Source organism: Hyaena hyaena, unplaced genomic scaffold, assembly GCF_003009895.1.
Source record: "Hyaena hyaena isolate Hyena2069 unplaced genomic scaffold, ASM300989v1 scaffold_266, whole genome shotgun sequence".
In the NCBI taxonomy this organism is placed as follows: Eukaryota; Metazoa; Chordata; class Mammalia; order Carnivora; family Hyaenidae; genus Hyaena; species Hyaena hyaena.
In genome coordinates this window covers 216141-234306 of record NW_024080900.1, presented here as the reverse complement: position 1 = coordinate 234306, position 18166 = coordinate 216141, and the positions used below count along the sequence as shown (strand labels likewise).

At 48.6% G+C, this 18166-nt stretch overlaps 1 protein-coding gene across 1 annotated transcript in view; it reads left to right on the top strand.

Annotated features, from left to right (window-relative positions):
• The first annotated feature begins 9549 nt into the window (after nucleotides 1–9549).
• LOC120240904 (solute carrier organic anion transporter family member 3A1-like) overlaps nucleotides 9550–18166 on the top strand; it is a 65894-nt gene continuing 57277 nt past the window's right edge. The window contains exon 1 of the mRNA XM_039245777.1: nucleotides 9550–9915. Coding sequence (XP_039101708.1) covers nucleotides 9736–9915 — 180 coding nt within the window. The 5' untranslated portion in view covers nucleotides 9550–9735. The remainder of the gene's footprint in view (nucleotides 9916–18166) is intronic.

Here is an 18166-nt window from a genome sequence, read left to right as displayed (position 1 = left end):
TTCATTTGATGATAAGTAACTTTTAATGTTTTGTCTGGATGTTCACAGAATTTAAAAAGATCCTTCATATTTAAACAAATTTGCTATATTATGTCTAACTGTGAATCTTTCTTTATTAATTTTGCCTGGAGATGGTGCACCATTTTAAATTGTACATTCCATTCTTTTTTTTCAGCTTGAAAAGTTTTCTTCCATTGTTTGTCTTCAATGTTGTAGCAACATCGTTTGTTTTGGTTATATCTTTCTGTGGGGGAAAGGGGTCCTTCTTATCCATGTAGTAAGTCTTTATTTGTGATCTGCCAAATCATTCATCTTTTCTATCATCATTTCTATCTTTGTTTCTCTTCTCTACGATGATAGTAAACTTACTCAGCTTGTTTCCTGTATCAATTATTGTGTTTTCTGCAATTTTGATTCTGATCTTTACTGCCTCAAGATCAGATTTCAATGCCACAATTTGATTTTTAGCTTACCAGAGTCCTATTCTTATCTTTCAGCTTCCTCTTCAAATTCAGTTGGAATCTCAAGCATCATATTTGTCATCTAATGCTTTATTATTTCATATAGTACATCTGTTTAGTATTTTTCAAAAACACAAAACAGTGGGATTAAATTCTTTCTTGTCTTATCTAGCCAATTTTTTTTTTTTTTTGGTAACAAGCAGATTTTTCTTTGCCTCTTTGTTCTGGGGAGTCTGTTTTATGTTACGGAATATTTTTCATAGATTCTATGTATCTTTATCCCACCTTCCAATGCATGCAGACTCATTGCTTCTTGAAGGAAGGAATATCTATGCCAAGTTGGTTGTACTCTGGATCTGCTAGAATCTTCCTCTTAAATATTACATTGGAGAGGAAGTTATGGTGTATACCCTCTGCCCTAATTTCCAGTGCCTAGCTAGCAATGTGAATTGTTAGATCAAGGCAGAAATTTCCCCTGCTTCCCTGACTATTCCTTTGTAAATGGGAGGTGAATTAATTATGAGATAACTTGAAACATTTCATAGTCTTTTTGTGGCCTGAAATAGTGCATGAAGGGCTTTGATTCCCAAGAGGCAGCGCTCTCAATGTACATGGCAGTGTGTTTTCAAGACTGGCCACAGCAATATTTATCCCATCTTGTAGCTTCTTCTAACAATGGGGCTCTGACTCACTTTCATCGAGAGATGACTTCTGTGATCTCTTCCCCTGAGTCTAGATGGAGATTTGCGGCTGCCTCCATCAACAGAACGTGGTGGAAATGATGCTGTGTAACTGAAGGCTACATCGTAAGAGTCCCATGGTATGGCACCCCCAAGGCTGCCATTCTGGAGAGATCATGAAGAAAGACCACAAACAGATGGACCCAGGAAGGCACAGATGTTCCAGGCCCCAGCTGTTTGAACCTTTCTAGCCCCGGACACAGGCATGTGAATGAGTAAGACCTGCAATGATTCCAGCCCTCAGCCCTGCAGCTGCCCAGACTGATAGCAGAGTCCAGTTCTCCCAACCAAGCCCTGTCCAGATTGTAAATTCAGGAGCAAAATGAATCCATGAATACTGTTGCTTAAGCCATTAATCCATGAATATTGTGGCTTGTAACATGGCATTAGATAATCAAATTTTTTTTCCCATCCCCACCCCACCTGTATTACTCTATTACCCACTCTCTATATTACTATATACGTTATATTCTGGGACATCCTCTGCAAGACCCACCCCTTTCACCGAAGCCCATTGTGCTTTTCTGGGATTTACAGCTGCATAGATTTAGCAAGATGAGAGCACTGAGCTCAGTGACCTCGGGCAGCCAAAAGGTGACCATCAGGCTTTCTGACTGGGGAGTCAGCCCAGGTCCCCAATGCAGAGCCCTCCTGTCCTTTCTCCTCATAGAGGAAGGAGGCAGTCTTCCTTGGTCATCCCATTTGAAACTGGACAATCTATATTCGGGATCCTGGGGTTTCAGCCAGATTAAGTCCTGGCAGACCTTTTCGATTTTCATGGGTATTTTAAGCAGAGCTTGGAAAGGGAAGTACAGGCGGCCTTCAGGACCCTGAAGTCCTGGCTTGTGTTCTAAGGTTCAGTGGTGTTGCTGCAACAACAATCAGACACAAAATGGAACCACAAGTGGCCCCCTCTCTTGAAGCCCTGGCCTCATCAGTCACCCATGCTCTGTGGGACTCCGTGGTACGATGCTTCCGGGAGAAGGGCGATAGCCAGTGTCTTCCTTGGAGCCAGCTCTTCATTGTAGTCCTCCCTTCTAAAGCCCCAAATACAAGGAAGCGGGGAAGACACAGAAAAGTTAAAATGCTGCCGGAAGTCACCTAACTCCAAGCCACCTTTGCTTGCATCCTAGACCGTTTCTCTTCTCAAATCTTTTTTTTTCTTTCTAAAAAAATTTTTTTAAACTTCTTATTTATTTGAGAGACAGAGAGAGACAGAGCACTAGTGGGATAAGAGCAGAGAGAGAGGGAGACACAGAATCTGAAGCAGGCTCCAGGCTCTGAGCTGTCAGCACAGAGCCCGACGCGGGGCTGGAACCCATGAACCACGAGATCAGCCGAAGTCAGACGCTTAACCAACTGAGCCACCCAGGCGCCCCTCTTCTTCTCCAATCTTAACATGCATATGAACTGCTTGGGGATCTTGTTAAATTTAAACTCTGGTTCAGAACATCTGGGTCGTGGTCTCTGTATTTCTAGCAAGCTCCCAGGTGTCACGGGTGCTGCCTGGCCTCAGACCACACTTTGAGTGCAGAGGCTCTGGGCAGTTCCTGCTGCTTGCATTTCCTGAAGGCAGCCCAGAAAGACTCTCACTTCCTGCCTCGCTAGGTGTGGTTTTACAGCTATTGTCACTGTCATGTCCCCTGTCTCTTTGCCTCCCAGTGCCTATGGGCTCCTCCTGCCATTTCGTTCTGTCCCACAGCTGCTGGGCAGCTCAGGCAGGGAAGAGTCGCTTCCTGTGTCCTAATTTGTTTTCTGCCCAGTAGTTACTGACCCTTCTGGGCCCAGCACCTCCAGGGGCCGAAATACAGAGATGGAAGACATTGATCAGAGGCTAATCAGGAAGAAGGGCAGAGAGTGCCCTCCACAATGTGCCCAACCAGTGGGATGACATAGGTGGTAAGGGGATGTAGGTGGTGGGGAGGCAGTGGGGAAGCTGGGAGGGAAAGAATAAGAGGGTATTCTTTAAAGGCTTCCTGGAGGAGGTGATATTTTAGCTGGATCTTAAGGTACTGGTAGTTGCAAACCAGCTGAAGAAAGGGGAGGAAAGGGCATTCCTGGCAGAGGGAATAGCGGGTGCAAATATTTGGAGAAAAAAGCATGGTGATATCAAGGGACTTCAATTACTTAATTATGGCCAGATCATGGTGTATGTATGAAGGGCTGGGGGAAGAGTAAGTTAGTGGAGTAGCTTGCTCCAGCTGCCCTAACAAAACATCACAGACTGGGTGGTTTCACCAGAAATTTGTTTTTTTCACAATTCTGGCCACTACAAGTCTGACATCAAGGTGTCGGCAGGCTTGGTGTCGTCTGAGGCTTCTCCTATTGACTTGCAGACGCCCTCTGTTCCCTGGGTTCTCACGTGGTCATCCTTCTTGAGCTTCCTGTGTCCTCATCTCCTCTTTCTATAAGGATGCTGGTTGTGGATGAGGGCCCACCCTAAAGATCTCATTTTACCTTAATCACCTGTTTAAAGTCCCCACCTCCAAATATTGTTATATTTCGAGGTGCTGGGGACTTCAACTTTTGAATTTGGGGGCAACCCAACTCAGCCCAGAACAAGCAATCAGAGGTAGGATGGCCTTCTTGCTCGATTGTTTTGCATCCTCAATCCTTTTTGTTTGCTGTTCCGAAGGGGAGGAGCTGGACAGGGTTTGGAGGAAGGAAGTGGGGTTTGGGGGAGGACCCTAATCCGAGCTGAGGTGTTCCTTTCCCTCATCTGCTTATGCTTTCTCTATTACTAATACTCTTGATTTAGGTTTTAGTGGCATCCTACACCTGTGGCATTTTAAAAAAATGTTTTATGTATTTTTGAGAATGTGCAAGCTTGGGAGGGGCAGAGAGAAGGAGACAGAAGATCCAAAGTGGGCTCTGTGCTGACAGCTGTGAGCCTGATGTTAGGCTTGAACTTGTGAACTGTGTGATCATGACCTGAGCTGAAGTTGGACACTCAACTGACTGAGCCACTCAGGTGCCCCTTTTTCCTGGTCTTCTCCTACACCCTTTCTTCCATCAGCCAGAGGGATAATGGGCCGCAGTGCTCTGTGACCACCTGGGGTACCCAGGGCTAGAGCCCACCGCCCCTCAGGAAGGCAGACAGCTGCGGCCACTTTCTGCTGGCCTCAGGACGCACAGGACTCTTAGCTTGTTATTAACCTGGAAACCTCACAGCTCTTTGACAGATGCTGGCACATGTCATTTGTTCATTTCATTTGCTCACATTTACCATGAGTACCCACCCTTAAAACACAAGGGTTTGAGTGCATTTTTGAGACTGGGAGGAAAACCTGGACACTTGCCCTTGAGACAGAAGAGGCGTTGTGTCGGGGAAAGACACTCATGAGGACAAGCCTTGATGTCTTAGGGATGGAGGGGCAGATCCCTGGGGAGAATCCCTGGAAGGAAGTTTTCTATAAACCTTGACACCTTCTGGGTCATTTTCCTGTACTGGTCATAAATATTAAGCTTCTGGGCAGGAGGCCTATTAGACACTGAGCAGGACAAATGATCCTCTATTTTTAAAGCAAAACACTCTGCTCTTAAGAAACTAAGTCTATTTGGATAAACACTTTCTACGTACCCACAAATCAATTGAAGGCAGCCAACGATGAATTCCCCGAATACATCAATATTGGTAAATGTTTATCATTTGTATTGTTTTTTATCTCAAGGCTCATCTTCCACAAATGAAACACATTTCTAAATCCCAAGTTTCCCCTAATGGTTGTCCAATTTCTGTGGATGTTCTTTCTTTTTGCCTTTCTTCCTTGTCTCCAGTTGGATTTGGGTTTCACATTTTTAAAATTGCATCTACACTGATGTTTATCCTTTTCACTTCTTTGCTGATCTATTCAAATTGAGAGACATAATTGAAAATACAGAGCTCTGAATATAGTAAGCGGCAAACACAGGCTATACGATAGAAAGGCATATGGATCAGCCTAATTGGAAAGTGGGGGTGGGGAGAGAAAAACTCTGAGAAAGAGAAAAGAAGCTTCAACTGAGCCCAAATATTAGTTTCAAGCCAAAGAAGTTGGCCTAGCCTCAATTCTATCCTTGGTTGGACACAATACACGATTGTTGTATTTTCAGAAAATGGAAAAAAAAATCCATCCATAGGGTGAGAATATAAGCACTTATTTTCCATCCCAGTGACAATCAGACATCATTCTTTGCATTTATTTTTCAACTTTGTATTTGCCTGTGAACAAAATTGAAGCTGGCAAAGGATGGTTCATGTGAATTACTTGAACAACAGTTTCTCATTGTGTTGAATTACATTGAGGCTGCTTGCTGGGAAATGTTGCCACAGCCCAGTAACAGTGAAAGATATTGTCATTTTTTTCTCCCTCATGGCCATGAAGTTAACCCACTTCTCTCCCACACAAATGAATTGATGGTCCTTTCCAAAGTGGGGGAGAAAGGCTCTCCAAATCCTAATCGCCACGCGTTTATATACGGCTTATTCATATTTTTAGAATTGAAAGCCAGTCTATCTTCCCAAGTTACCGACTTTTAGCATGCTTCCTTTCCTACATCACATTTCCAGATGACACGGCTTGTCACTGTTTGGAATACCTCTAGTAGCCAACAAAGTAAAGAGTGTTGGAACCCCGGGCCTAGCTAGCAATATTTCCATCTAGTTTAGGAAAGCTCGATTTAGAACCGAGGCAAGAAAAGTAGTAGAGAGGCCAAAATAATCGCAAGGATCCTCTAGGCCTTTGTAATGTCTACCGTTCCTGAATTCACCATCCACCACTAAGGGGAATATGTGATGAAAAAGGGTCCAGGCTGGAAGTGGTGGCTATGGCATTGCTCCAAGGGAACATTTAAGGTTGTCCAGTTGAGGAATTGGGTGGGATTTAAGCGCTGTTTGCCTTGCCTGCCACAGGATGACCAATGATCCATTTTGGAGGCTGGTTAGAAGGGGAAGCAACAGTTCATGGGAGGGTGGGAGCTCCTCTGGGTGCTCCCCCCTCCTCCTGGGTGCTCCCACCAATTTGGGGTGGAAAATGCAGTTTTCAATTCCCACCACTCGGTAGCCGGTAGCCGTAAGCTCCTAAAAGCCACTTGCTGCTCTTACTCATGAGCGAAATAGGGCTTATAAGAACAGCGCTCCCTGTTGGGAGATTTGGATGATACACAGGGTATTAACATACTCAGCAGTCATGTGCTATGCAGATATGAAGATGGTCCTGCTCCTTTGCAGCTCCCTCTGCATAGAAGAGAAGCCAAGCATGAGCACCTGCTCATAAACCCACCTCCTCAACCCTGGAGCCCCGATCTACAGGTAAATATAGGATGAGCAACAAGGGAAGGAAATTAAACGTGTTCGATTCCCACTGATGGTTGTTGAGGCTGACACCTGATTTGCTTCCCTCTGACTGTGATCACTCTTTAAGGCTTTAGCCACAACATTCTTTTCATGGCTGCTTACCGTTAATCATATGAAGAAGCTACAACCCTAATCTGGAGTCCTCTCTCTGTCAGCAAAAGTGTTTGATTTCTTGGGGCATCTGGGTGGCTCAGTTGGTTAAGCATCCGACTTCAGCTCAGGTCATGATCTCACAGCTCATGAGTTTGAGCCCCGCATCGGGCTCTGTGCTAACAGCTCAGAGCTGGAGCCTGCTTCGGATTCTGTGTCTCCCTCTCTCTCTGCCCATCTCCCACTCGTGTTCTGTCTTTCTCTGTCCCAAAAATAAATACTAAACTTTTTAAAAAAGTATTTGATTTCGGGGCGCCTGGGTGGCTTAGTCGGTTAAGCGTCCGACTTTCGCTTAGGTCATGATCTCGCGGTTCATGGGTTCGAGCCCCGCGTCGGGCTCTGTGCTGACTGCCAGCTCAGAGCCTGGAGCCTATTTCAGAGTCTGTATCTCCCTCTCTCTCTGACCCTCCCCTGCTCACGCTGTCTCTCTCTCTCTCCTAGAAATAAATAAAAATATTTAAAAAAAAAGAAAAAAAAGTATTTGATTTCTTTAAGGATGGTTAAGTTTTTATATAAAATAAATGACAAAAAACTGAATAAAGTCTGTGCCCCTCTTGAACTACACATAAGTCAGTGTGGTACAGAGTGAAGAGAGCTGGATTTGGATTCAAGTCCTGTCTCCTTTGAGCTGTGTGATGCTGGGCTAGTCAGTATATATCTCTGAGTCTCCATTTATAAAGTAGAAATGTTCCCTTGCCCCCAAGAGACACACCACTGGGTGATAGGGAGTCATCAAGAACCTGGACTTGCTTCAAAGGCTAGTCCTGCCATTGACTGGCTATGTGACATTGGTAAGGTGAGTCACCTTTTCTGGGCTCCTGTTTTCTGACCTGCTAAATGGTCTAATAATAGTACCTAGTTTAGAGGATAGTTGTGAGGATTCAGTTGTAAACACAGGTGAAGCACTTCGAATGGGGACTGGCCAGAGTAAGCACACAATAAACATTAGCTCTTGGGGGCGTCTGGGTGACTCTGCGAGTTAAGCATCCGACTCTTGATTTTGGCTCAGGGCATGAGCCCATGGTTCGTGAGTTGGAGTCACATTTCGGGCTGTGTGCACGGAGCCCGCTTGGGATTTTCTCTCTCTCTCTGCCCCTCCCCTCCCCTCTCAAAATGAATACACTTAAAAAATTAGCTCTTGTCATTACGAAGCATATAAACGACACTTATAGACTATAATGCACTCTGCTGTTTCAACAGCAGTGGGACAAGTAAACATCTCAGTTTTGCAGCATAAAGCCACAGAGACAGGAAGGGAGCTAGCTCATCAAAGGTCTTCTCAGTGGAGAGAAGCTGGGAGAGGCCCCAGCTCTTCAGAAGCAGGACTCAGGAGAAAAGTCAGCTGTGAGGCAGCATGGGGGGTAGGGTTTGGAAAGAGGCCGTAGGAAGGTGACAGATTCTTCGGAAATGGTGCAGCCCCAGGTGACAGGAATTGGGGGAAAATGGCAAAAGACCTCTGTTTGGGGGAGCCAATTCAGATAGCAGACAGCCAAGACAAGGGGAGGAGAGCATCTGAAAAGGACACCAAGTCTAGGTGAGATCATGTCTAGAACCAGAGGATGAAGCCGTTTTTATTTCAATGGCATGGCAAGATGGCACCCCCACCATCCAGTCCCATTCAGGTTCTTTGGGAGGAAGTAAACATTATGGTTGTGTAATTGCTCTTCAGTTTCAAATTTAAGCCTGCGCTGTACACAGGAGCCTAGGAGAATGGCACATTTTCTTTGACCCATTATTAACTAAAGGCTTCGTAAATAATTGTTTGAGCCCCACAATGGCCCAGGCAGAAGTTGTTGAGTGCTTCCCGGTGCTGATCCAGTCCTTTCCAGTTTCTCTCAGCTTCCAAAAGTCGCGGGACCACTAGATCCAAATGGTGCTGCCTTGTGGCCCAAACTCCTGGTAATGATTATAAAGAGTGGCTGCCTCGGGGCTTGGGCTTTCGGGCCAAGACCACGAAAGGCAGCGCGGGCCACAATACTAAGGGAGGGGTGGGTACCAAGGCAGGCCTGTGGCTAATCGCTTCCCGCTGACTTCAGCTTCTTAGGCTGCATCATTCCTGAGGATGGACTCCAGGCAGATGGAGAATGGACAAGGCCCTCTGCTGGGGTCGCTGCGACCTTGCAGCCACCTAGACACCGCGGCCTGGGGGCGATTGATAGTCTGTGCGTTCTCAAAGGATTACTCTAACTTCCCTCCAGTAGAGCTTCCTTTCCTTGCGGTCGGCCCGGGGGAGCCGGAGCAGGGGCCGGCGGGCTGCGGAAGCCGCCAGCAGCTCTGACCTCTGGCACCTCCCCAAACCCCGGGCGCAACATCTGTCCCCAGAAATACCCGGGCGGAGGGGGAGAGAGCGCGCCCACCCCTTCCTGGGTGACTCGGTCTTCGCCCTCTTCCTAGAAACCACCCCTCCCCTCCCGTCTAGCGCCGCGAAGCCGCAGCACTCGGTCCCCGGCCCGCGGGGGCGCCCGCGCACCCCAGCGAGGCGCCCCCAGTTCCTCGCGCAGCACCGCCCAGCGCCCGCGGCGGCGCCCCGTGCCCGGCAGCGCCATCTAGGGGCGGGGCACCGCCTTCCTCCCTCCTGGGCACCCCCTCCCTCCCCGAGCGCGCGCCCGGAGCCGGTCCCCCTCGCGCCTCCCCGAGGGCGCGCTGGCGGCGAGGGGCGGCCCGGCCTCCGGGCAGACGCAGGGGAGGCGAAGGGAAGCGCGCGATGGCAGCGGCGGGCGTCCGCGGGCGGCGAGGCGGCGGCGGGCGGCGCGCAGAGCCCCTGTGATTGGCACAGCCCGAGCCTGAGGAGGAGGCGGCGCGGGGAGGGCGGAGGAGGAGGAGGAGGAGGAGGAGGTGGTGGAGGAGGAGGAAGGGGCGAGCGCGCGCGGCGGCGGTGGCTGCGAGGAGCTGTGCCTTCCACCTCTCCAGCCCCGGCAGGACGGGGGCGGCCGCCGCGGGCCCGGGGCGGGGACAGCACGCAGCCTCGCCGCGCGCACCCCCGCCCGGCAGCGGCCCCGACACCCGGGGCGAGCGGGAAAGCGGCGGCGGCGGCGGCGGCGGGGGAAGGATGCAGGGGAAGAAGCCGGGCGGCTCGTCGGGCGGCGGCCGGAGCGGCGAGCTGCAGGGGGACGAGGCGCAGAGGAACAAGAAGAAGAAAAAGAAGGTGTCCTGCTTCTCCAACATCAAGATCTTCCTGGTGTCCGAGTGCGCCCTGATGCTGGCGCAGGGCACGGTGGGCGCCTACCTGGTGAGTCCCCGTGCCAACTGCGCCGTGGGGGCCCCCTCCCCGGCCCGGCGCTCGGGCGGCCGGCTGGCACGGGCAGGGGGCCGCCCGGGGCCCGGGGGCAGGCGGGCATGACCTCGGCCCGGCGCGGAGGTTGGCGAGTGGTGCCGCGGCGGCCGCCGGGGGAGCTGCCGGCCCGGGCTGCCGAGCGAGCGGGGAGCCGGCGGGACCGCGGATGCCGGCAGCTGCTCGCGCGGCCGGCGGGGGCCTGGGGGGCCCGGGGAGGAGAGGCGGCGGGCAGGTGGCCGTGGAACCGTTCGCCTCCCCGCCGGGAAGGCGCAGCCGGAGGGTGAGTTCAGGAGCCCCCTTGGAGAGGCAGGCATCGCGGGTTTCAGGTGACCTGCACATGGGAAGAAAAGCCAGTTGAGCATCCTGCGTCCTCCGCTCTCCATTCCATCCGCCTCGAGAACAAATCCATTATGCATCATTTTCTCCGGGCGCTTTCTCCATGCGCCAATTACGGGGCGGGGGGGGGGGGGAGATTTAACAGCTTGGAGTAAAATGCGCCCGAGTGTGGCCCTGATACGTTACTGGGCTGCAAGGGGAATATTCCCTCTCCGTATCCCAATAGCCATCTTTCGGCGTCTGGGATAAAGTTACAGCTGCGAGTTTGTCAGTTCCTGCTACCCGTGCTTAAGACCTTGATTCCCCACCGAGGTCTCTCGCCCGCAAGGGGGTCGCATCGTTTTGCACTGTGTGCATCTATTTCATTTGCCTTCTGACAGGGGATATTAATGCTCAGACGCCCAGGGGTGCCTCGCATATCAGAGGAAACAGCTTGTAATGACTCAGCACTGTCAAATACCTACTTTGTCCCCCTGTCCTGCCCCGCCTGGGTGGTCCCAACTTGAGTTGCAGAGAGTCCACTTCCAGCCCTGGGTCCAGCCCTGCCTCCACAGGAGAAGATTTTGTCAGAGGGTATAGTGTTAAATCATTACTTTGGCGATTGACCTGAAACTGGCATGAAACGTCAGAGACTTTGAGGGTTCTGTGAACAAGTTTGGCGAAGACAGAAATGGACAAGAATTTGGCTGTAGGATAACGACATTCTCAGAACCATGCTCTTCCTGATGTACCACTAATCCCTCCTTCCTGGCCTTGGGGTACAGTTAATGAAGGCCAGACTGCCGGGTGCCCTGTACCATTCATAAATAGTCTCCAAAGACTCCCTGCTTGCAGTCAGAGGGAAGTAGAAGCAGGCTTGTAGTGTAGGGAACGCCAGTTTTGTGATTAGCAGGGAGGGTCGTTCAAACTCAGCTCCGTTCCTGGGGTGACAGTTAGAGGGCTTCTGAAAATCGCGCACATTTCCTTTCCTCCTTGTGAGATGAAAGTGTTTTAAATCTCTGTCTCTGTGCATCCTTGGCTTGTATGCGGCAGGTGAACCCCGTAGCCAAAAGCACAGTTTTCTTCTCTGTTTAGATTTTTGTTTTATAAAATTCACTTTTCTCGTTAGTTACAGTGCAGCCGGTCCCTTTTTGGGGCTCAGTGTATCAGCCCTTTCATGGAGGGAATTCGTCTGTTACGGTATTAAAATAGCTACGTGTATTACCAAGATGCAAATGTACATTAACAAAATATTTGTGGGTCTGTACTGGAGCCTATGCAAAATATGTACTACCTAACTGGGATCTGTGTTTGGGGAGGTAATTAGAATATCAACAGCTGCCTTGGGGTTTAACAGTTTGTTTGCCTGAAGCCAGTTTTGCTCAGTAGGGTGCATCATTTATGCGTGGCAAACAGCAACAAAACTTTTCACACTGTGAATGAGAAAGGCCTGGTCTTAGTTTTAGCTTGCAGTGATCTAAGGGTTTCAGAAAGGAATGAGGCTGAACTTCAACCAGATGAGCAGCCTAAGCTTCTTTAGAAAGTTAAGAAGCAGAGAGCTGATGGAGAGGTGCATACATGAAGGCAGGGCTGGCTGGCACCGGGAGATAGGAAGTTGACTTTAATCCCAGAGTAGGCCAGTGGCAGGCAGAGGAGGAATTAATTCAGTCTACCTGGTTGGGGGCCTGAGGGCATTTCCAGCCTGGGCCAATAGAAAGCCTGGTTCAGAGGGGTACTGTAGGTAACAGGAGTCAACAGGTGACTGACAGAAGGCAGATAAAGGCCCAGGAGAGGACAGGCCTACGACATTGAACTTATTTTGATTACTAGGAGTGGTGGCGTAAGGTGCCCAGGGCTCTGCCTTGCCCACTGCCCTGGTCTCTCTGTTGTCATCTGAACCTCATGAAGATAAATAGTTTGCTGGCCAGGGTGGACTGAATCGTGTTGCTGTGGGTTTGTCTTTTGGGGGCCACTGGGGAGTTTTCTGTTCATCTGTTATCTTGGAGGTGGAATAAAAAGTTATTCCTTCAGCTGTGTGACTTCTTCACGGATAATTTGAGAATGAAACATTGTAGGATGTTTGCAGGAAAGGCACACTTCTCCCTTTTTTTTTTTTAATATATATATTTTTTAAATTTATTTCTAGGAGAGACAGAGAGACAGCATGAGCAGGGGAGGGTCAGAGAGAGAGGGAGTCACAGACTGAAACAGGCTCCAGGCTCTGAGCTGGCAGTCAGCACAGAGCCCGACGCGGGGCTCGAACCCACGAACCGTGAGATCATGACCCAAGCGAAAGTCAGACGCCTAACCGACTAAGCCACCCAGGCGCCCCACACTTCTCCCTTTTTTTCATCACGGCTTGCTTAATAAGAAACCCGAGAGCCTGCTTTTGTAGGTGATTATACATACGGGCAAGGTGTGTTATATATGATCTGTGCATTGGCCATCAGCCTGCCCCTCTGATGAAGCATTTTCAGACACCTGACGAAGGGCACACCGTGGGACACGGCCAACAGTGCTCCCTTTGATGGCGAGGGGGGGTTATTGAAAGTTCTATGCCCGCGACATTGTTTCAATCTATTTGATCCCACTAGTAGTCCATACAGCTAGTTTATTATTTTGTCTCCCCAGATGCCGTGTTTTATATTTAGAGGCTTCATTTCATTTCTCCCTTTACTTTCTGAAAAGGGCTTGCCCGGTGTCTTCAGTGACACTGGCGTAGGCTTCCCAACTGCAGAACTGAAGCAGGAAGTTGCCTGTGATTTGAGAAGCAACTTTGTAAAGCAGGACTCTGTGTGTGTGTGTGTGTGTGTGTGTGTGTGTGTGTGTGTGTGTGTGTGTGTGATTTCCCTCAAGAACCTGCCCAGGGAGGAAACTCAAGAGAGACTTGTGTATGAGACAAACACTGATTGTTAAGCTGGGCAGGGGACCAGCAACTTTGTGCTTCCATGTGTGTGTGTGTGTGGGGGGGGGGGGGTGTCTCCCAGGGCAATACTGAAGGTTATTGACCCTGACACCCAGACTCTGTGATAGGAGAGATAAAGGTGATCATGCAAACCCCAGGCTAGCTGTGGATTCTGAAATCTTATACACTTGCAAGTGTTTTAATTGGACGTCATGCTTCACATAAGCCAATGTCACAGGGATGTTTTCTCTTAGTCCCTTAAACTACCTGAGCGGCTATGACTTATTTTGCTGAGCATAAGAAGAGGGATCCATCCAGCATGATCGGCATGGTGTACTGGGTCAAGAATGCAATTTTCCTTCACCTGGGTCTTTCCTTTGGGTGGCTCCAGTCTGAACTGACCTTGCAAGAATGTAACATCTGCTTAAATCTTGGCCCCTTGGAGAAGGCATAGGCCTATGGGAACTGCAGGGAGAGAAAGTTATTTTGTATGTACTTCATGGTGTTGTGTGGAGACGCCTGGTGATGCCTCAAGCCATTCACGGAGGGTAGCCGTGCGTATAGAGGTTCATGTGAGTTATCAAATCACCAAGGACTGGAGTCGATAAGGATGTGTACAGGGAATTCAAACCTCCAGACACCTCTGGGCAGTTAGGATCGAGGCTCACGTTCAAATGCATTTGAATTTCCTCTGGATGCAAACTTGAAAAGGCCTGTTGAGCTCCAGGGTGGGGTGCCTAGACCCCTAGACAGTACCTAGGACCCGGTGGGGGGGGGCATACCCCTGTTTAGAGCTTTGCAAACACTAAGTCTGAGGTTGTTGCGACAAAATAAGTAGCCGGGTGACTGAGTGCATGTAACAGAACTCCCATCTGACTGATTTATAGTCACTTTAAAAATTTTTAGGCCTGAGAGCGTTCAGTGGTTTGCAATTACTTGTAAGGTGAAACTGCTGGATTTGTTACTTTTTTCTTTTTTTTCCCTCTCCCTAAAGAAGCATCATTTTGAAGATGGGTTTTTGCATCTCTTACCCAGAAGCAGACAGCTGAGAGACATTTTTAAAGTCCTTGTCAAATTAGTGTGATGACTAAGGCAATCGTATTTTACTTAATCAAATTATTTTACACACTTATGGTTATTCAAAGTGACAAATTCCCTTCCATTTGCATAATTACTGTATAGCCCCAGGTAGTAAGAAATACAATTACCATGATTTTCTTTTTCTTGCCGTTTGGTTGCACATGTTTAGCTAATAATTATTTAGGGGAAAAATGATTTCTGCAAATTCCTCTCAACCAGCTCTGTGTACACAGCCGAGTTTCTCTAGGGGTTTTCTCTTGTGTGTTTCACAGTCAGAGAAACAGAATCAGTTAGTCGTAAAGTGAGCAAGCTCCTTCTTGAATTTTGGAACTCCCCCCCCCCCACCCCCGCCGGCCCCGTTTCCATTTTCGAGCCCTTACAAAGTAGAGGACACAGAGGCCTCTCCGCAGAGGCACTGGCTTGCTGATCACATGCCCAGCATTTAAGCTCATCTTCCTGCTTGCCTGCTTCCGGCATAGCATTGCTCTCTATTAAGCTGGATAAGTTTCCACTTGTGCAGAGGCATTTGGAGCAAGAGGGTCTCTATTTCTCTTGCACATCTTGAAGCAGGCTTTGAAGTACTGGCTTGTTCGGGGAGGGGCTCCCTAGCCAGCCCACTGGGGATGAGTAAGTGTAATGTACCAAACACAAGGAGGAGGCAGCCCCATTTGATGAAGATGAAGGCCTTGAATAAAGACCAACACCATCTGTGAATGTTACTGGTTAATTGCAGACAGTGGTGTTCCTTTCAGGGTGTCGGCCTCCTGCTGAGGCTGGGGGAGTCGCAAGGACTCCCGCTGAGCTGAGCTGACCTTATGCCTTGGATTGTGGAGGGCTCCTTGGGGTGCCAGGCCAGGAGGGTGGGGCCTGCTAGGTGACTGGGCAGGCAGGTGTGCAGAAGTTGCCCACCTCTTGCCAGGGTGGAGAACAAAACTCTACCAGCAGTATTTCTCCTTTCAACTCTGCAAACACATTTACCTCGCAGGGATTTAACTGCAACACATCATTTAATAAATAACCACATTCCTCCAAAGGAGAATCAAGGTACTTATCACTTCTCCTCGGGTTTTGCACACCTACTCTGTTATGTACATTAATGTGTGCATTATATATTTACGTACATACATGTTCTTGGGTAGGGATGCCTACAACAAATATTGAATGCTCTCCTTTTGGGATGTGAAGGGACATTTCAGCAGTAATTTTGATTGTGTGGCTTAAACCTGGGTTTAGAACTCCGGCAAAGTCAAGTCACCTATATTCTGTTCCCTCTCAGAAATGTTTTTGGTAATCTGTAAGCCAGAAAAATAGCATCCTTGTTCTTTTAACTTAGTTTTCCTTTCTGTTTCTATATCTGTATCTACAAAATAGGAAATAAATAGGAGGAAAAAGAGGGGATTCACTAACTTCGGTTCACAGGATAAGTAAGTTGGTAAGGTTTGAGAAACTTGTATTTTATATAACCCATGTGTTGATGTGTGCATAGAAGAGGTAGTAGTGCTGAATGGTTAAAACCCCACATGAAATGGTTAAAATTGCCAGGTAGGAGAATGATAAGCATATGTGGCAGTTGTGGCTCAATGGAAGAGGTTCAGAAGACCTGGGATTCATGCCCACGTTCTCCCCTTCTCAGCTGTGTGTTCTTAAGCTGATTACTTAACCTCTCTGAGCCTTGGTTTTTCATTTTAAAACTCGGGTCCTAATAATACCTACCCTCATAACGATACTCTGAGGATTCACTGAATTGGTACGGGTAAAGCACTTTGAATGCTAACTGGCGCACAGTGTTTGATATATCCCAGCTATTAATAACGACATGGTTTTACATATTTTCTGCATTCAGTTTGTAGCCCCAACAAATGAGAAATAGAATTATTTCAATCAAGCTTTGATATGGGTGTAGTGAGTACACTCAGGTAGTTTCCTGTTCTACATGAACATTTTGTCTGGGAGATAAAAGGTGTTTTAGAAGGAAGAAACAAGTATCAGTTGCTAGTTCTGTTTATTTCCTTATTACAAATGTAGCAATCTGTTTTATCTTAAAGGCGCTGTAAAAGTTACCAGTCATGTGGGAGGCGAGTTTGCTATAGTAATGGTTGTGTTAAGCATTTATAGTCCGTAGATAGTTGGAGGTAGGTGGAGCAGGGGCGCTGAGGACAGCTGGGACGGACAGGTGCTCTGACGCCTCGCTTTGGGAGGCCCTCTTACCTGTTGCTCTGATCTGTGGCTAGAGGATGGGGAATCCTTTACGGTTCTCTATGTTGCAGGCAGCTGAGGAGCAGTGAAAAGAGTGTTGGACTTGGAGTCTGAAGACTTGGATTTGAACCTGGGCCTGCTGCTTACCAGCTCCTGGTGACTTGACTTACCTGAGCCCCAATATTGTCATCTGAAAAAATGGGACCAACTTATAGATGGTTGAGAGGTTTGAATAAATGGACACATGGTACAGTACTCTATTAGGGCTCAGGATTCAGTACTTGCTTTAACACAAATGACATAACCCTCGTCCCTGAACTTGGCACAACCGAAGCCCTTTCCTAGGGCCTGAGAATTTGGGATATTGTGTGAGGCCTTGGTTTTGTTGCTCACATTGGAGATTGGGACCCTCATAGCTCGCTCTGCTTCTCTGGGTGAAGAGTGGCCACTTCAAAGCAGCCTAGGGTATCCGGAGAGGGGGCGGATCAAGGGACATATGTCCTGGACATATGCTGTCTCTGGGCAGTGACCTTGGAGCTCGGTCCTGGTTGCCAGGGGGGCTCAGGTCTCCTGCCACACCCACTGCCTCGTCTTAACCCGCCGGCAGTGTTAAGCAGGGCTCAGTGGGCACAAATGGGGCATTTTCCTCCTCTTGATCCTTTTTGGTTTCTCGGATGCAGAGTGAATAGGCTCTTGGTAGATGCAGTGCTGGTTCTCATCCCCTAGATCTGTTCATCTCCGCTTATGATGATTGGGTAGGGGGTTCGCACAGCACCCCTCTGGTCACACCTGCTCTTGGGAAGGAAGAGGAATGAGCTGGGCTCAGTGAGTCAAGTTGCAGTGTCTGTTTTAGGGAGGTTCTTAGATTCACATTCAAGGGCCACAGGCTTCCCAAGAGAGCGCACGCTCTCTGAAAACTGCTGCTCCCCCAAACCCTGCTGGCTGGGTGTCGACTTCACTGAGGAGGCCCTGGCCCTTCTGTAGCCACACTTGTGGAGGGAGCAAGCCTGCGTGGGGGGAGCTTTGTCATGGGCATTCCAGTGACAACCTACAGAGCGAAGCACTCCACTGGGTGCAGCGGAATCTGCAGCTGGCTGTTTCCAGCTTCTTTATTTCTGTTCTTCTTTGTGGCTTCAAGCTGAGCCTTTCTGAAAAGGGATGCCCTTCGTAACGGAGGATTTAGTAGCTCAATGTAATAGAAATGATGGTAACTGACCCAGCTATTTCCTGAAATGAATGGACATTCCTCTTCAAATAGGGAGTTGTTGTTTCTCTAAGACATAATAGTTGGTCATTAAAATTATTTTTGGACTTAATACAAATGTGTCATTTATGACTTCCGGTCAACACTTAAGTGGAACTCTTTAAAAGCTGAAGACAACATAGGTTGGCTCTAAGCCACAGTTTTTGAATGGGACTGGGGAGCAGGTAGTGTGGAGCCCACTAATTACCCTTTGCCTTCATGATTTCCTTCGTAAATACAATACCCTGGCCATGCCTCTTCAATACTCTGTTCTTCTGGGATGTCACATCCCCGGTGGCATTTTAAGATACCTGGGAACAGAATAGAAGAGTCTTGAGTGTAAGAGGGATGGATGTCTTCCTTCCTTAGTGTTGGGTTTGGTTAAAATCTTTGCCACAAACAGTCTTGGTGTCCTGGAAGCAAGCTGTGGCCACAACCCATCTAAGCTGGCAGTGGTGTGCTGTGTC